The sequence below is a fragment of the Rhopilema esculentum genome, chromosome 6, assembly GCF_057945365.1.
Source record: "Rhopilema esculentum isolate cy_ngs chromosome 6, ASM5794536v1, whole genome shotgun sequence".
Taxonomy (NCBI): Eukaryota; Metazoa; Cnidaria; class Scyphozoa; order Rhizostomeae; family Rhizostomatidae; genus Rhopilema; species Rhopilema esculentum.
Window position 1 is genome coordinate 7742651 of NC_142820.1, and position 20542 is coordinate 7763192.

Genomic DNA, 20542 nt, shown 5'->3' on the forward strand with positions numbered 1-20542 from the left:
ATAGCTGCTACATGTTCTCTTTTTTAGAGTTAAGCACAGAATAATGGGAGCGGTAGTTCTAGCTTTGAGGATTAAAAACGAGATTTCTTTACAAAAGATTTCCATAACATCTAATCCTAGCTGGAATGGAATTTTCTTCAAACACATGGGTGTCGCGTTGAAGGGAAAACATATCACCAGAAAATATTTGAATTCAGATAGTGTCAAGGGAAGAAGAGGACTACTGATATATGCATTCATTTACAACAGAAAAACTTTGATTGTTAAGTTTTGATTGTTAGGTTTTGATTGTTAAGATGGGGAAGTTTGGATTAGAAGCAATAGGAATAATTGTTTGCAGGAACACAGCCAACTTCAAATCAACCCTTGGTTTAGGAACTTATTGGCGGCAAAATTGAAAACAGACAGGGTTGGGGTTCACTGGAACGGGAGCTATATAATCAAGAAGAACTTTCATTCAATGAAAAAAGCTTTCAGCCATTGAAAAAGATAGTTGAGTTTTAAGGACAGGTGATTTTGTATCTATGGAAATGTCACAAATTTATAACCCTGGTGGGAAACACTGGGTTTGACTAGACCAGCTAGACAATATGGTGAAAACTCGACTGTAGTTTTTATTCTGTTGATACAGCTAAAAAAAGGGCATTTTTATCAACGAGACGGAAAAAACAAGTCACACGAGGAAACAACGACTTGATCGATTTATGAAATGTCACTAGAACTTACCAAATGACCGAAGCAGCGCTCAAAAACTTCACCAAACTAGACCAAAAATCTATATGCCTGAATTCATTGAGTAAATGCACGACAATTCCCTGCGAGGGAGCATCCACCTTTAGAGTGCGATACACAAGCACCTGGAACAGATATGTCAATCAAACAAGGCTCTCTTCTCGTTCCTCGTCGTTTTCTAATATCAAATCCTGAGCTAACCTTTCCAATATACTTTCTTCTTCCAAATAATAATCATTTACGTCCAATTCTGGCGACATGCCGATTCCCGTGTAGGAAGAAACAACTTCGGGCGGTAGTCGATCCATCGACGGCTGCGAAAGTTGGTTCCACGCCGCGCCGCTGAGCAATGAGACCGACGGTGTCCTAGACGTATTACCGGTGTATTTAGTGGCTGGCCCGTTATACGGAAAATAGCTGCTGTCTTCGATAATGGGCCCATTGTTAAGGTTGAGTATCCGATTCCGTAGTTCATCCGCCTGTACATTCCTGTAATACTCATTTTCGCTGTGATTGTCGCTAACGTGGTTCGATTTCGTCTCCAACTCATCACAGCTGGAAGATGCTGTATTAGAATATTGCTGAGTTAGTTTTGGAATTTGTGTTAGTGAATTCGAAACGTGCATACTCTTGTACTGATCTACAAGCATATTGGTCCTTTTATCGCGAAGGCCACTGTATATTCCACTACTATCAAAATCACCTATGACGTAACGGCTAGATACCATTTTCCGGGAGCTCGGACTCAGTTCTACTGAACCGTTTCGAAATTTCTGTAGACTTCCCCTGAGCGTTCCGTAGTAATCATCTGGGCGTCCGGTTGCAGAAAACGTGTTAGCACGACGTGACATCGCAGAAATGGCTTCTGGCATTTGCAAAGAAAATGGTTGATAAGGGAAATCGGTTTCAAATTCGTCATCACCATTGTCAACATTGCTATCTTCAGAATTATGTCGATCATCTATGGTATAAGAGGTGATTGAATGAAACTTGATGGGAAATTACCTAGCTTAAACAAGAAATAGGAAGAATACCGAATACGATAGAGGAAGAATATCAAAGATGAAACAGGAAGAATACGAAGTGAGATACTGGAAGAATACGAAATTCGATACAGGAAGAACACTAAATATGACGCAGGAAGTATACCGAATACGATACAGGAAGAATATCAAAGATGAAACAGGAAGAAAACGAAGTAAGATACTGGAAGAATACGAAATTCGATACAGGAAGAACACTAAATATGACGCAGGAAGTATACCGAATACGATACAGGAAGAATATCAAAGATCAAACAGGAAGAAAACGAAGTAAGATACTGGAAGAATACGAAATTCGATACAGGAAGAACACTAAATATGACGCAGGAAGTAAACCGAATACGATACAGGAAAAATATCAAAGATGAAACAGGAAGAATACGAAGTGAGATACTGGAAGAATACGAAATTCGATACAGGAAGAACACTAAATATGACGCAGGAAGTATACCGAATACGATACAGTAAGAATATCAAAGATCAAACAGGAAGAAAACGAAGTAAGATACTGGAAGAATACGAAATTCGATACAGGAAGAACGCTAAATATGACGCAGGAAGTATACCGAATACGATACAGTAAGAATATCAAAGATCAAACAGGAAGAATACGAAGTGAGATACTGTAAGAATACGAAATTCGATACAGGAAGAACACTAAATATGACGCAGGAAGTATACCGAATACGATACAGGAAGAATATCAAAGATGAAACAGGAAGAAAACGAAGTAAGATACTGGAAGAATACGAAATTCGATACAGGAAGAACACTAAATATGACGCAGGAAGTATACCGAATACGATACAGTAAGAATATCAAAGATCAAACAGGAAGAAAACGAAGTAAGATACTGTAAGAATACGAAATTCGATACAGGAAGAACACTAAATATGACGCAGGAAGTATACCGAATACGATACAGGAAGAATATCAAAGATCAAACAGGAAGAATACGAAGTAAGATACTGTAAGAATACGAAATTCGATACAGGAAGAACACTAAATATGACGCAGGAAGTATACCGAATACGATACAGGAAGAATATCAAAGATCAAACAGGAAGAATACGAAGTGAGATACTGTAAGAATACGAAATTCGATACAGGAAGAACACTAAATATGACGCAGGAAGTATACCGAATACGATACAGGAAGAATATCAAAGATCAAATAGGAAGAAAACGAAGTAAGATACTGGAAGAATACGAAATTCGATACAGGAAGAACACTAAGTATAACGCAGGAAGTATACCGAATACGATACAGGAAGAATATCAAAGATCAAACAGGAAGAAAACGAAGTAAGATACTGGAAGAATACGAAATTCGATACAGGAAGAACACTAAATATGACGCAGGAAGTATACCGAATACGATACAGGAAGAATATCAAAGATGAAACAGGAAGAAAACGAAGTAAGATACTGGAAGAATACGAAATATGATACAGGAAGAGCACTAAATATGATGCAGGAAGAATATGATGGTTAAAAGTCAGACAGCACATGCATGGCAGCACATGCCCACCTGAAAGGAGCCACCTGGAAACTTTACTTGTACTTATGCAGAAGGAGTAACAACAAAAATTGCAGTCCAGTTAAGGTGGATAGTTAGATTTCTCAACGCAAGCTACCTTTCTGTAATGATTCACCCGCTGGCAGAGTTCGTAGAGAGAAGATTCCAGGATTTCACATCTTTGGAAACATGGCTGATGATCGCAACCCTAAAGGAACCGGCCTTATCGCTGGCCTAAAGATCCGCAAATAATCATTGATAACTACTCGAAACATTAAGATAGCTAGAATTAAATAGAACTTACCTTTTTCAGGGCCATTATTCTGGGACCCAATATTTGTTTTATGACTTCTTTTCAAAGTTTTCACTTTACCCTCGATTTCTCTCAACTAAAAGGATACAATGATCATTTGAATGCTTCTGATAATACTTTATGTTACCTTCGGTCCTATAAAGGGGCACGGAAGTGGAGAAGCCTCTATTTGAGAAGTGGCTCTGGGCTAACCCTCACCCATTCTCGTTCTTGCTTATAACCAATCAGGAGAGCGCATTCCAAAAATGGAAGGTAGATCAGAAGAGTCTGCTCACAATGATCCTTTTGTTTTCATCGATCGTCTATAGTTAGCGTGAAGTAAAAGGCGTTGGGAAGTGGTAGGAAGTGCCTCTATCCAGAGTAACCTTATCGAAAATATCAACTATAGCACTAATCAAGATATTTACCAGCTTGTCTATACTTTTAAGCAGCTCATTGAAAAGTGTAATTAGCAAAGTTTAATGTTTTAAAGTAAGGACTCCAATTTCTTTCCGCAATTTCTTGGAGTGCACATCTTTCAATCAAGCAGTAAAGTATTGGAAGAGAAACTGAAGCTTTACTACTATTCATCACAATCAAAATACTCGACAGGTCTCAGAATTATTATAAAAGTAACATCAAAATATAATATCATAATGATCAAACAACAAAATACTTGCTTTTGGCAGACTTACCCCGTATCGAAAATCGACGTATTTGTGAAAACAACCCGATAAAATTAAGCTTATCGAGCTGATAACAAGGATGAAAATACTAAAATTCCTGAGGATGTAAACTAAGAAATGATCTGCTACAGTCTTAGACGGCCTAAGCAAGATAGGTATTGTTTTCGGTATTTTATCTTAAATATTAACTGCCGTTTTACACTTACAAAATTGACGTTACAAATGTAAACAGCTATTTCATTAAACAACTGAACATTCATTCATACCTTTGCAACGGCTTTATCATACAAGATTCGCCTTTCTTTTCTCATCTTTCTTTTAGCTTTTGGATCGAAAGCCAGGCGCTACAAATATAATCAAAAATCAATTTCGATTCTCAAACACAATATATAGATAATTTCTTACAATTCTTTTTCATAGATATTTAAAAAATTGACTCTACTGCAAATCAGCAATAGTATTAACATGAATATCGATCGTCTAACGTAGAGTAAGCATCTTAGGTCAGCTAGGAAAACTCCTCAGAGCTCCCGGCCCCTTGCCATGATTTAGCTGAGTAAAGTGACGAAATACTTAAATGTTTTTTAAAACTTAAGTTTTAATTAAAACTAATACTAAGCTAAAAAAAGAAAAATAAGAATAAAAACAACAGATTAATATTCATCAACAACGTTTATTTGTCCGGATAAAAAATTTTTGCGACTTAATAATCTCCTTGTCGACGATGGTACTAACAGTCTAATATATCAGAGCCTGATACTCGAAATTTCAATACCTAGCAGCAACTTAAAGCAGTCTCCTTGAGTGAACAAGCTATAAGGGCAATTATTTTTCATCAAGTGTCAGCTATTGAGAAAAATAAAATGATGATTATACTGATTTAAAGAATGGCTTATGATGCCTGAAACTCTAGTAAGAAATCCAAAGATACCTAAAGCTCTTAAACATTTGAAAGGTATACGAATTCGTTTAGATTTGCTGCACAATGCAAAGCTTGATAAAGAAATTATCATAAAGTTAAAGAGACGGGGTGTGAGCAAGGTTATAGCTTGTTATCTCAGAGATGTCGAAACTGCGCTAAAAAGACAGGGAGCTATGTTGTCATATCGGAAAGAAGGTAAAAACAAGATTTTGAAAGGTCCTGGCGAAATAGGCATAACTGTAATGGTTTAGGCCTTCTTGCAAAGCTTAAGACGACCATGAACGAGAAAGTGAATAAAGATGAAAGCAAAGGCTGCCTCATTTTGATTAATTGTAAACGGGTACTTTTTGTAAACAAAGTTTGTTGAAAAACCTGGGCCTCAAAGAGACACCGTGTGGGAATGTTTCATTACAAAAACAGCCATCCCTAAAACTTTTCCGGCTCCATACCGCTAAAAACCATTAACTATATTGGAAGGCATACCGCTTGTTGTGGGAATTGAGCAGGGGTAAACTTAGCTTGTATCGTCAAAAGAGCAAAGCAAACGCTATTTCGAGCAAAGGCGAATTTACCAAAATGATATCGATACTCTAAAGTTGCTGCTTTTTTTAATAATTAAAATTTATTTTCAAGTTGTCTGAGCTTATAGTGAAGTAAATTATTTATTTAAAAACAAAGGCGGAGGATGCAGCCAGCATTTTCTGACATCCTAAAGAGTCTCTTCATCAATTTTTTATTCAAGCACAAAGGTCACTAAATAAGATTTCTAGCCATTAATCTTTTTGCAGGCCGATGTAAACAGACTCTGGTATTAATGATAAAAGAAGGTCAATTGAAATAGAAAAAATATTTTTCAAGTGTAGCCTAATTAAACTGCAATTCGTTTGTTTCAAAACTTGCCACTTTGTATGGGCTAATGGAAAATTTCTTAGGCCTGCTCGCAGTTTTTATCATCTCCATTAAAAGTGTGAAGATAGGTCGTACTTTCTTTGATTAACAAAGGAGACGATTGCTTGTTTAGATAAATAAATAGAAGATTCATGGTTATCACATAAATGGGAATATTAAGGGATATTTTAATGGATATTTTCATTAATATATTTGTAAAACAAAAAGGATTTACATGCCTTCGCAGCTGCTGTTATTTGACTTTGAATTTCATAATCTCTTGTTAGCTTTTCCATTTCCTGAAAAAGGAATTCCCAAACATTAACAAATGAAAGTTTTCACTCAAAGGCAATCCACAGATACTAAAGGGGCTTGAAAATCTTTCAATCAAGAATTGACCAATCAGTAAGAGTGATTCCATTCATGCGCTTAATGATTGGCTAATATTGCCTGACAGATGGTTTATGCCACTTTTATATCTGTCGATAACCTTTAAAGTTTGATAAGGAAGAGGACCATATTTTTGAGCAGAGATCTTTGTTCGTACGATGGAACCAGGGCAAGTAAAAGATTTTGCGAACAAGAGCTTCCAGACCTTTCAGAGAGTAACAATGAGGTTTCCTAGCTGGAACAAAACATGGAGACCTCTTTCTTGCCTTGAGCGTTATTCCATTTCTTCCGTCAGTCAAATCAAATCAAATCAAATCAAATCAAATCAAATCAAATCAAATCAAATCAAATCAAATCAAATCAAATCAAATCAAATCAAATCAAATCAAATCTATTGGTTCTTTATCAAATCAAATAACTAAAGTTTCAAAAATGCAAAGGTTGATTTCTCCGACGCAAAAAATTGAGGTTTCATGTTTGCTGATGGTCGTCTTTCCATGTTTTGCCATCCGAAAGGAAAATATTCTGGCAACGTATTACAGTTTCAAATTTGGCGTCTAAGTTTACTTTTTAATCATGATGCACAAGCGATCTTTAAGAAAACAATACGTCAAGGACGTGCTTAGCAAAAACGGAAACTTAACTATAAGGACTTAAAATCTACATATAAATGTGATGACACAAAGATGTTATCCGAAATAGATAAAATGAGGGTAGGGACCAAACTACGTAGGACTACAATTAAGTTCGAAAGTAGTTGACTATAGTGTTACGTGATATTATTCGCAGTATAAGTAAAAACTGGTGAATAATGTACTCACTTCATTGCTTGACAAATTTTTTAAAACGTCTTCAGAGAAGTGGAAAGTAGCTCCAACACTTTGATCTATTGTGTCCTTCCTCGCCCGATAAGCCGCAGTAAGCTCCTGAAGTTGCAAAAATGACTGGCTTTGAAGAGCTTTGCCGGCATTGGCAGTTTTAGACTCTCCGTTTAAGACTTTTAGTTTTAGATTTATATAAGTATCGTCGTAAGAATTAGTAGACATGCAAACTGTTTGATATTTGTCATAAACCAGCATATCTGAAATGAAGTGGTCCCAATCGAGTGCATTTATAGGTAATCACGTAACATATAAAAGTGAACATTTCTAACTATGGATGTGCTGAAGATGCTACTATGATAGGGAGTTTGTTAATTTTGCTTTATCCGTCTTTTGGGCCTTGATATTGTTTAGCAGCTAAGGCTAGAATTGTAAGATGATGCAAAATCAATCCTGGGGCTTTCCGGCTAATCCAGGACTAGCGTGCTTCAATCCTAAAATGATGGGGACAGTGTTTTTGAAATAAACAAAACTTTCACCCCTCTCTAAGCTATCAAATGGAAGAGTATAGTCTTCAATGTTGTCATAATCAAACAAAGCTTCCAAACAATTATTCTTCGTTCTAAGGTTTTGAAACTTGAATGAAAATAAAGACTTTCCGTAGCATAGAGACTTGCATATATATTCACGAAGAATTGATCCGAATATGGAAGAATCTTTACGACTCTAACCACGTTGGCACCAGATCTCAGTCACTAAACACAAAAGCATGACATACAGAAACTATGCTTACTGCTTCTTGCCGTGACAAGTCCTTTAGCTCCTCTTCCCGTTCTTTTAATCGCATTTCCAGCATTTCTTTCTTAGATCTAAGCGCCGATATAAAGTCCATGTACACACTCTCTGCATCCTCTGCAAAAACAACACAGCAACATTTAGTACGACTTAAAAGATATTTACAACCCAAACGATAAACAAAGACCTCACGTGCGACAGACAATAGCGTATTTTCAGTACAATTACCTTGATCGTACCAAACACCATCTCCAGAAAAAGTGCTTCCAGTAAACTCAGAATCTATAGACGTCGCTAATGAGGATGAAGACTTTGTCAGCTCCTTCGCAATATCCTTTAGAGTACGCACGGCTTGAAAGCGCTAAAAGAGATTTTATGATTGAACAGGACGAGGTTAGAAATATAAAAATGTCACCAATTTGGTTGGTTGGTTACACTAAATATGAGATTTAAAATCAATTTGAGTAATACAATCAAACATATCACAAAAGGATTCTTACATTAGTTAGTTGAAGAGAATGTAAATGGATAGATTTTTAACGACCAGAAAGAGAACGAAATAGATCCCATAACTCACGCTAGGCCCATATTTCACTGGGATATAACCTACTTACTTTGGAAAAGTGCATTCTGGCAAATTGCCATTTCTCGGGTCACTATATAGCCATAGTGTATATTTATATATGAGAAGATCTTCAATGAATTAAGGAATTGAATGAAAGAATTGGGAACAGATAAAAGAAGGATTTGGCAAGTGAATGGATAGCAAAGAAATAGAAGAGATCAAAATGAATAAAATGAATACAATGCAGCGGCAAAGACCATGAGATATTTCGTGGTATTGTTCCAGACCGATATGACCCCTTGGACCAATATGACCCTGGAGTCATATCGGTCCAGGCCAATATGTTCCTTTATTTCGCAGAGACGGGCAAGTATTTTTCGCTTTATATCTTTTAAAAAAGGAGGCTGGCCGCTTTCGATTGCAAACGAGGCTGGCTGCTTCAGGGGTTATACTGGTCCAACCAGAGTCATACTGGTCTGGGAGTCATATTGGTCTGGACCGATATGACCCCAGGATCATATTGGTCTGAAGGGTCATATTCGTCTGGAAGAGTATAGCAATGAGGGGACTATGAACAAATGTATGCTTACAGTAAAGATATGGATGATTCGGTTTAACATGAAAATTTGAATATCTAGAAGGTGCAGACCTGGAGATCTTTGCTGTTCACCAATAACTGATGGTAACCAACCGAAACGGACCATATCTCTCGGGCATCTATTGTTGTCGAGAAGTACCACGTGTCAACAACAGACTGAGCCTGGCGAGCGCGAAGAGTGGCATACCTAAATGGGAGATAACAGACCTTAACAGAAACGGAAAGGAATCAGTTCTATGTTAGATCATACATTATATGACATGACATTATTTTCTATGTTATACTAAAATTAATATCAAATGTATTTAATATCATATTATCATTATCAGCACAGAGATCTTATCTCATATTTTATTGCCATACCTTTAATCGAAACAAAAAACAGAATTATATAAACATTATCGAGCCAGACTCTTCGACTTTATTTACAAGAAATTAGATTCTATCAACTCTTGGGCCTTTATTCCAAAGGCCATCGCCTTGTTTAAAGGAGTAATTTTTTCCGAATTCAGAAAAATGTTTGTGCTATCTGTTTTTGCTAGGCTTCATGCAAGTTTAATGATCTGTTAAGCACGTAGACGCTAAGACATAAAATAAGTTTAGCTCATACTCACTTTGATATGCTATTAACACTTTGATTTGAGCCAGTCCTAGAATGATCAATCACTTTGTATCACTAGACTAATCAGGCTATCTTTTAGAAGTTGAATTGGTATTTAAACAGTTAGTTTATTAGGCAACACAAATCATCGGTTGTTCAAAATGATTAATACATGAATCAGCCACTAATCACAACCGATCATCCCTTTTCAAAAAATCCGATAGCAACATGTACGAATTTATCACTTTCTAGGGAACGTGAGAAGGTCTTTCAGGCAAGATGTTAGCCCATAAATTATCTAATTTGGTCAAGCTTGCCAGATATCGATTGTCAAAACAAAACACTAACTCAAAAAGTCCTTTCTAAACCCTACTGAATATTGCATGGAGTTTGCTTCAAAGCTTAGATTAGTAACACGTGCTCTGCAGGAGCAGAAACAACTTCACAAATTTTTACGATAAAACCTTACCTTGTTAGATCTCTAATCTCAATCGAGAATTTCTTATCGCGATAGAAGAGGTTATCCATGCGACTCCACATGTAGGTCTAAAACGATAAAGAATGGCAGATATAATATTATCACACTAACAACTTGGTTTATCTTTGAAGAACTCAAATATTTCCTTCCCTGGAATTTGTAACAAAATTTTTTGAAATTTTAATGTTCATTGATGACTAACAAAAGAGAATTCATTTCTAACATTTCCGTAAAAAAGATTAAAGCAGAATCAATAATACTTTGTACATACTTTTGGCAAATAAAGTCGAGAAAATAAATATCACATAACTAATTCAAGAGTCTTCTTATAACATGCCAAGTCTGCATGGCAGCTACATTATACAATATTAAGAATTATGTGCTTGTGACTCTGTACAAAATGATATCCTTGTATTCTATTCACGATGATACAACGATGAAGCCATACCATCAAATATGATGAAATCCGTATGTGAACAAATATGATACTGTATATATTACACCTTATCGATACGTCCTATGCGTGTAAAGAACACGATACGGCGCCAGATACGCATGTAATCTAGTTTTAAAACTAAACCAAATCCTGTGAAGTGATGCGCATAAGAATGACTCTTTGTGCAAAGAAAACAATTTTTGCGAATTTAGAAGCATTTCTCAATATCTTTAAGGACAGAAATGTACCTTTTTTGCCGTTACATGGTCGGTAGGATAATACTGCCCTATACCCCTGTGGCTTACACCCAGTCTCCATGGCACGTCATTTTTGTCCTGCAAAGAAAGTTACGAATAGGAGTAACTGCAACAGATTCATATTTGCAGAGAAATTAAATATGTTGTCAGCAATCTTTGAGAATATTCTGGACTCAATATATAAGTAAATAAGCGATTGCTTATAAAAAGAATTGTTTAAAAATTGACTAGGCAGAAGAACTGGCTCCGCAACATATTTCACTGATATCAAAACATAACTCCTACAACAAAAATTGATCATTATAAAGAGAATCTGCATTGGTGTGGCACCTAAAATTTACCTAACAAGTGGACATGGCAGCAATTATGGTTTTACCAACTGAATATATGTAGAGACTGTGTGTGAATGGGTACTTTCTCGATTAGACAGGTATAATGCCTATAATTTGCCCAATGACCAATGCCCAATGACCTGATATCTGAACAGGATGTCAATTGGATACCCCTAGCCGATCAAGTATCATATTATTTTCTAATAAATTGCTTGCAAAGAGCAGCGTTATCGATGCATTCACCTCGCAAAAACACCTGTTACAGCAAAAAAAGAACCAACGATACTAATTGTGTGTGCTGTGCATTTGTAGATTTTTTATACTTAGGTAGCTTCACTGTGTTTCACATTGCTAAAATTTATAATGAACATTTGAAAAGCTTAATTTTCTGGGCTGGTATTCAAACACAAAAGTCAAACATGATGAATTAATTTTTAAAATCAGATTGGATTCTGTCCTATTCAGCTCAAAAAAATTCGGAGAAATTGGAATTGGCTATTGCGTCAGTTCTAGGTGCTTCGCAATGGAAATTCGCAAGAAAATTTGTTAGTTTCTAGACGTAATAGATGATTTTCTAAACGTAATAGATGAATTTTTACTAGGAAAATTAGGAGAAACCTGAAACAAACCTTGGCATCAAAGAAATGGACTCCATAAGTCGAAAGCCTTTCCACGATGCTCAAGAAACTATGGAATTGGAAAAAATTTTGGATTGAGGAAAATTAGGTTGAGAAAGAACAATGTTGACGAATAAGACTTTGAAATTGAGGACACTTTCGTGACAATAATACTGATTACAGAAGAAAAAGATCTCGACACCTTGGTTTTCAAGAATTGTCTTCAATTGTATACACCTGACAGTGCCTTAAGACCAGAGCAACTTAACTTATCTACCAATAACTTACTCAACTTGTTTGATTGGTAAGGAATTCCTTCTCATTCTAACAGCAATGGCTACAAATAGTTTGGTACACTACTGTAGATTAAAGCAAAGTGTCAATATCATACCCCTCTAGTTTTTCCAGGAAATTCAAATTAAGAGTGATGACAGCACAAAACACATACATTCATACGAAAGTAAAGACTTTTAAATCCAATTTTCTAAGCAAATATATACTCACTTGACTATGGCATCACCCCTTGGCAAGCCACTCATTCTTTTATAGTGTAGAGCCACTTTTTCAACGCTAAAAGAAATATTCAAACAATTTATTTAAAACAATATTGCTAATAGATACATTTATAAGAAAGAAGTATATACAATGAAAAAAGAAATCAAAATAGATGTTATCTAAAGATAAGGCGACAAATAATTAACAAAATTCGTAATGTAGAATAGGTTAGGCAAACGATCATATTTTTTGTTTCAGTATTGTTGTTGGTATATTTTCTTATCGAACAGGGCATATAGAGCACATGAACGACAGAATAAATGAAAGTTCGATAAAAATAAAACATTTTATTCAATACATACTATTCCTCTTCGGCAATGCTATCAGTTGTACTTTTAGGTAGAATTTTCAAAGATTTCAGATCATCTTTCGTTATTGATTCACTGCAGAGAGCAAAATTCAAACTAAAACACCACATTGAACGATACCATTTACTAGCAGATAAATGTGTAACAAAGTTCCTTGGGATGCCATTAAAGCAAGCTTTTGTAAAACAACCGAGACTAAAGATTATTCTACATGTTTTTGGAAATATTTTGTATAATGCAGGTTAGTTTGCTTAGATAAAACAACTAATAATTTTACATACATATGTATATATAATTGAATACAATGTATGAACATTGCAATGATTCATTAATGGATTAATACTTGAGGAGTCCTTTTTAGCTTACAGTTTCATCCACACGTCATTTCACCCCTAAGACGAATATCCGAAGATCGGGTAGAATTTATGTATAGTCCATAATCAACCCCTCCTCTGTTCAAAATTGGAGCGTATATATCTTGATAGCCAGTAAATCAATATTTTACTGCGGAGGGGATCCAAAATCTTAAAATTCTATCAGTAATCTTGAAAAAATTCATAGAAATAGATCTGAACGTAGCTCTACAGTTACGTTTGTAGTGTAATGAAAACAAAAATTGTATCAGCAAAGTCACGAAATGGCATTTACCTGACATAGTCCCCATTTGTGGCCTAAAATGAAAAAAGATGATTAGAAAACACCATGACCATACAAAAATAAAATTTTGGCTAGAATTACATGCAGAAAGTTAAAGGAAGCAGGAAAGAAACAATACCTCCGATCACAGTAAGTTATACAAAAGATGTAAGAACGAAACTTCATCATATATCTACATATTTAATTCAAATTTCATTTCATGTCAGGTCTTTAAAATGCTTAGAAAAAAATGATACGTTTACATTGTTATAAGCAATCTTTAGAATTTTATTGACCTGCATCTCTAGGTACCCCGGTAGATTTTGTCTTGCGACAATACAAGCAGATGTTTAATACAGAATAGTAGAATACACAAATACTATTTTACTGAGCACGATAAAGCCTCAGCTTTTATTCGAGTTATGTGTCAACAAATATTCTATTGTTTCTTTCATTGCACTTATACATTCCTCTTTTAGTAAACCCTATTGGACCTTAGGCCGTTTTTTTCGCTGTGCTGTTTTAAATAGTGATCATTCTCCTACAAAAGTTTACTGATAACAAAGTGTATATTGCGTGATTCTGTGGGGAACGTGAAACCAGCAACTGACCTCATAGTCAGTGGACGGCTGATAACCCCCAAGCAAGTCTTGTTAAATCATCACCTCTTAGTATTTGGTCGAATCTGAAGCTGGATCATCATCGAATATCGCGGCTTGCGAATCTATCAAATCTAATTATGAATCTTTTGCTTATGGATTCAGTGAAATTTGGTTAGTGACATTTCCTAATGCATACGAATTTCTCAACTATCGACCAAACTTCAAAGCAAATTACTTCTTTTGAACCGAATTACTTCGTTCGATTGCGAATGGGAATCTTTAAGTAAGAGTTTGTTTCTAGCTTCGCTTACATTTCATAATTCAATGCAGAATTCTTCGACATTAGTGAAACAATTTCATACTAACTTCCCACCAACAACACTTCCTTTGTTCATATTATTCAATACAACACCCAAAATTTGTCTACATTCCGGAATCCATAAATAACGTTCTTAGCAAACCATTCTCCGTCCAAAAACCACAATTTCACAAAAGAGGTCAAGCTTTACGGAATTCCTGACGTCAAGGAAGAGAAGCAATTTTATTCAATGGCCGAAAACTATTTTCTCAATGTGTTATCAAAATTTAGTTCCCTGCAAGATATCAAGTCACTCGATAGGCCATGAAACGTATCTTGGTTGGGGTAAGGTTGTTTAAGAGGGAAAGTATCGAAAATCTACTCCAGAAACAAGTAATGTTGGCAAAAAACATTACCCTTGGTTGCCAGCTTTTGACATATTATGGGGAATGCCCTAGCTATGAAAACTATTTAGATAAGAAGTTAGAGTGTGTTTAAATGGGCATTTTAAAAAGCCAACAAGCTCTAGTTTGTTAAGAAGGGCTCCACTTATTTGATTGTTAAGAAAATTTCCTGTTGGACCTCCTCATATGCCCTTGAGTTCAATAAACAATTCCTTAGGCAACATTATCATGAAACAATCAATTCCTCGAGTACAACAACTTCATGCAACACATTTTCGAGATATCATTTTCAATAACTGCAAAAAACCAGCACCCTTTATTGGGGTAATATTTACGTTCGCTGATTTTACATCATTACATCATAATATATGTTTCGGCATACCGTCACAAAAGCTTTTAATTTGAAAAATTTCGAGATTTCAAGGAATCATTAGATGCATTTAGGCATATTTTGCAACCTATTCTCAAAGCAAACATCGCTTGGAGTAGTTTTGATAAAACTTAGAATTTACATATTATTAGACCGGAGAAGTTAAAGCTGCATACTTTAAAACTTGGTAAATAGAGTTGTACCCATTAAACAAGGTGCACAATAGAGCATTTGTTGAGCAGTATCTCGCGAATGACAAATTGACTTAAGCGACATACTTACGTGTAAAGCCGTCAATTTTTGAGAATTTTTTTTATTGCAAACTGATTTTTTGAAGCAAATTGACTTCTCAAAAAATGGCTGCCGCGCACGAGAGCATTTACAGCATTTTGCTCACGTCAAAGTGTGCGTCTGGCTGTAAAAACAAGGTTTATTTACTTGGTCTACACAGTCGTGCACCGAATCACTAGCTGATCCAGGTGAGGTAGTTTGAGCTTACATATCAAATCTCTGCCCATGTACTACAGTTTAGATTTGACATACCTGTAAAACATATGCAGCAAGCAAAAAAGTTGTTTTTGTATCACATTCAACTTCATCCTAAAAACAAAACAAAAAACATTTCACGTATGCTCCGGTACATATAAAGATGATAGCAATACCGAGAAACAGTGGTATTTAAAAGATACTGAAAGAAAATCGAGTATATGTGTATGGCGCAGTAGCAGTTAGGGTATTTTAAATCAGAAGTCCTGTTTTATACAGAATCTCTTGAACTCTTGAACAACAATGTGCGAGAATAGCAGTGACTGATTGGTCAAAAACGATGAATCAATAAAATGGATTACGTCATCATCTGACGATTATACTCCGAGGAGTGTCAGACTAAGTAAGTTCCTCTGTGCTGAAGTATGCTACGAATAACTCCATTTCTCTATCATTTCATAGTATCTTCAAGAAACTGTTATCTCAAAAACTAATTCACGAATACTACTAGATAAGTTTTTTATGTAGTCTTCGTGCTTCTAATGGAGTATGGGAACATACCAAGTTGTGTCATTTGATTTGATTCAGGCCACAATTGTTTCTAAAAGCAGCGTTAGGGTGGCCTAGAGACTTATTGCTTACTTTTTCAAGCTCTCGAATTCCGATAATTGCATTGAATAACGAGAAAGAGAATGGTTTTGGTTACACAGTGTGCTCTCAATGTGGGCCGGTTGCACACGCCCTTTCTCTTTTCCACAGGGAATGCCTTGCCCATTGTCAAACACAAATCAACTACAAGGCGCGAATTATTGTAATGTATTGGATGCAAAATAGCAATTTCTTGCACCAGAGACAAGCGCCTAAATTTCTAGAAGACCAACAACATCAAATGTTGTTAGGGAAGTTAGCCAGCCCATCGCTTTTGCTCATTAGACTTAAAACAAATATATTTGAACAATAATAGTTACTAGAGCAGACCAGTTTTACATAGTAGATATATGTACAAAACATAAGAGCAAATGTGCCTTAAGTGGTTGATGGTCACTTAAATGCAATTTTTTAGCTTACGGGTTTCTAGACTGTTAATACATGGTTTTTAATACTTTTTTCTACCAACTAAAAGGCAACATACAAGTAAACTTCGAAATGCCATTTTAAGGATTTCAACTACCATATTGTTGAGTAGCTTAGCGTTATTGCATATAGTGATGAGAATGCAAACTACATGTCTCGTAATTTTTCATAAAAAATATTAACTATGGTATCTTACCTGGTATATCAGTTGTGCAGCTTGAAGAAAGAAGAGCTCAATTGTTGAAGCATCCTTCAAGTGGGTGATGCTTTGGACATAAAGCCTGAAAATTAAATCAAATTGATGCACAAGATTTATCAATAGATTTTTTAAACCCTTGGTATTGTTTTGGATTCATCCTTGGCATCTGCAATTAGCTAAAAATAAGTAATAATGCAGATATTTTTCAGATTTGTTGACTGAGAATTGATTTTGCCACACCCACCCCCTCACTCCTCCTTTTTGATATTTGGATAAAGACACACTAGCTGTAACATTTGCCCCTAACTGTAGAACACTAAAACTCACCGTACTCCAAATATCAGGGTGATTACAGCTACAGTCTTTGAGAATCCATGTTCTAAAACTTTCTTTTCATCTCTGAGCCATCGTTTTTGGTTCCTGCAAAGCACAGAAGTTAAATACAATACATAGTTTCTCCTCCTCAATTTACAAAATGGAGGTTTTAGAAAAAAGAGAATTACAACTCAGCTCATACAGTAGCAACATTAATTCTATTGTTTCCCTCTTTTCACCCTATTGAAAGATTTCATACGAGAAGGTGAAATTTCTTCTTTCTAACTTAAACAACAAAAACTTGCAAAAAGAATTCTTTCTGCACCTTGATAGAAAAATGGGCCAAAGAATCCTCACAGACTGAAGTTGAAATCTAACCCTAAAAAGAAGGAATCACCCCCACCTCCCCCTGAAGACATCATGGTAGGATTATAAACTTTAACATGACTAAAAGAAATAAACTTAACATTTTCAAATAAAAAAAATTTTATTTTTGAATGTATATTTCTAGAATATACAAGAAGACCAATTTAAAAATATTTAGGATTTCTAATTTGATCATCATTTTTAAGTTTTTTGTGCATGCATACCCTCGAAGGTAGCCCTAACTTTAGTGGCCAATTTTATCAGGAAACATGAATCACGAATCAAACCAGAATCAGATATAACCAACAAAGAATTATGGCATAAAAAATGAAAATACATTTCCCATTATAGGTAATATTTAATGCCTCACTTTCCATCCATGTACCATAATCCAAAATATTCCTTCTCCCTGAGTGTAAAATGGGATGCTGCTATATCAATAAGCTCCTTTACAAGGAGCTTTGGCTACAAAAGAAAGAATTATTAAATTACCAAATGCATATATAACCAATTAGGAGCAAAAAGGCTGTTGCATTCAAAATGTATATGACATATTAACTGCATACATCTTGAAGCAGATTTTAGTTGCTTTCAAGTAGTTTGCATTTTTTATCAATTACATGTAGAGGTAATATAAAATTTGAGAGAAAAAACTCAAGTCAAGCAATTTCTTAGAGCCTTGTCATCTTACAAAAATGTATTCAGCTAAATGAGGCAGTCAATAAAATATTTTATGATTGTATACTACTTGACTTTATCTTTTAAACATTCTTCGTGAAATTGTGACAAAAACAGATATTTCATGAATTTGCTGACAATAATGTGACATTTTAAGCTCTCTTTAATATCTGCTTGAATAAAACAGATTATTCAAAGCTGCTTTTGGATATTCTGCCAAACAATAACCTACTGTTTGTCTCATCTTTTGGAATGAAGATGCTACCATTTCTCAACTTAGTTCACACTACTGAGCATAATTTAGAGTCCTCCTGTGTAGGAATACTCATATTCAACAGTGAATTGGGAGAAATTAACTTGACCTTTTTTTATTAAGATGTGGTGTGGTAAACATGGGCTCCAACGCAGGGTGGAAAGTTGGTTGGCCAAAGGAAAATTTCAAAACCATAACAAAAGATTCTGAAAAATCCTTTGTGGGAGGCCCTGGTAAACCCTGACACAAACTAACAAACTACTATTGCAGGCAACTCTAATGAAGAACAGGCGTGTTTTCAGTCTTGCTTATGCATATATTAAGTACAGCAGCAATATCTGAAAAATACAGTGTCTGAAAATAGCAGCTTTAGGCAAAGGTTGAAAGCTGTTTAATTTGTAATTTCCTTCCACGCATGATAAAAGAAAATTCGGAAGTAGGGGCGTTCTGTGAAATACGTAGTAATCTATCCATTTCCTGTTCTTTGGTCCTTCTAGTTTCTCATTATTATAAAATCCAAGAGTAATCATGCACTTAAACCCTTACTACTTGACAATTTCGGTGTGAAACTTTATCTCGTTATCAAACCAAATGGATTTGTTTACAACCGCGGACGCAATTCAAATACTCTTTTGTTAAAGAAAACTTGTTTGATTATGTTCAGCCACAGATATCTACTCTCCAGCAGATACTGCACACTAACAATTATTCGATGCAAAACAAAAATTTTCTAACTGAATTGTGTTTTGACCTGATCGAATGCCACCGTTCTGATCGAAGCAGAAGAACAGTTCTAATAACTGATAACAAAAATAAAACGTTCCGAAATAAATTAATTTAACAAGATTTTTCAGCACTAGAATTGGCTGAAAAAATTTATAGAAACTGAGGTTTGTGAGTGGAAATTTTTCATTGGTAGTCCCAATAAATTCTTGAAATACGCTCTAGGCATCAATTAGACCAATGATTAGCGGTCCTGGCAAAAAAATTCACAGGCCTACCAGCTAGACACCAAAGTAAAAACGGCTGCCAAAAATAAATACCTGTACAAGTATCTCAAGCTTCCTGTCATCTAACAAACAAATCTCGCATCGTCTTGCCTCGGTCATACTTGGGATCGGTTCTTCTTTATTTATCAATCCACTACAGAGTCATGTATTCTACTCACGGCATTCTGACCGCCATGTTTGCCGCAAAAAAAACAACAGACTCGCTTTGGCGAAAAGAATGTTGTGGAAATCCGGGTCAAGATTAACTAAATCCGGAATCAATCCCAGTTAACAATATTGAATTGTTATCATTAAAAAACAGAGCGAAAAGATAGATAACGAATTCTTGGATTCTTAATTTGCAAGTTTCACGAAAGGATAAAGCTTTATATGCAAGACGCCTCTTCATGGAAATCCTTTGCCATTTATAAAGAAATTGCAAAGTGAACACAAAGATTTCTAAATTAATTTGTCATAAAAATATCAATCATTGATAATATTTGTGGACATTTAATATTTTTCAAAAGCTTTGCTACTTTGTCTTGGTGTTCTGTCAGTATTTGGAAAAGTGAAGCCAGAAATGTAATATTGGTAGGTAATCATGAACTCGAAAACTAAGCTAATCTGGATTCTTACCGTAAATAACAAAACAAAATAACCACAAGAAATTGAGAAGCTAAAGCCTGGTTTCCATATAGCCGTAAGGCTGCCTGCGACTGCCTGCGACTGCTTTCTGCCATCTTCCATCTTCCACCCTTACAGTATCGCCGGCAAATGGAAACGTTCTGTTTTCAATTGCCTGCGGTATCGGTAACTATGCCGGTAACTAGGTAAAGTTTGAGCGGGAAAAACTGGCGGGCAAAATTCAACAACAAAGCCCTGTTTCAATTGGTTCTTGCACATCACATGATCCGCTTGAACAAAAGAATGCCGCAGGCAGCCGCAGGCAAGGCGTTTCCATTTGTAATTTGTCTGCCGGCGGTACCGGGAGGCTGCCGTAAGAGCCGGGAAAAGTTGAACTCGTTCAACTTTCTCCC

At 35.6% G+C, this 20542-nt stretch overlaps 1 protein-coding gene across 1 annotated transcript; it reads right to left on the reverse strand.

Annotated features, from left to right (window-relative positions):
• Window positions 1-309: 309 nt before the first annotated feature.
• Window positions 310-19741, reverse strand: LOC135686910 (FERM domain-containing protein 4B). The gene is made up of 20 exons (XM_065203296.2): window positions 19560-19741; window positions 17956-18050; window positions 17232-17324; window positions 16902-16986; window positions 15689-15745; window positions 13484-13506; window positions 12830-12910; window positions 12477-12542; window positions 11985-12042; window positions 11015-11101; window positions 10322-10398; window positions 9866-9901; window positions 9303-9438; window positions 8317-8449; window positions 8087-8205; window positions 7294-7398; window positions 6322-6381; window positions 4539-4616; window positions 3599-3683; window positions 310-1693 (listed from the first exon to the last, which is right to left on the reverse strand). The coding sequence occupies exons 1-20, from the start codon at window positions 19623-19625 to the stop codon at window positions 876-878; spliced, it is 2358 nt and encodes a 785-aa protein (XP_065059368.2). The 5' UTR covers window positions 19626-19741; the 3' UTR covers window positions 310-875.
• Between the last annotated feature and the right edge of the window lie 801 nt (window positions 19742-20542).

Bases quoted from the DNA above. Each gene is read 5' to 3' on its own strand.
- LOC135686910 (XM_065203296.2), bottom strand. From the start codon at position 19,625: ATGACCGAGGCAAGACGATGCGAGATTTGTTTGTTAGATGACAGGAAG. The intron at 11,102-11,984 runs GTTTGTTTCAGG...CTTTCTTTGCAG, and splicing joins TCCATTTCTTTGATGCCAAG to GACAAAAATGACGTGCCATG. The intron at 10,399-11,014 runs GTACATTTCTGT...TTATCGTTTTAG, and splicing joins ACCATGTAACGGCAAAAAAG to ACCTACATGTGGAGTCGCAT.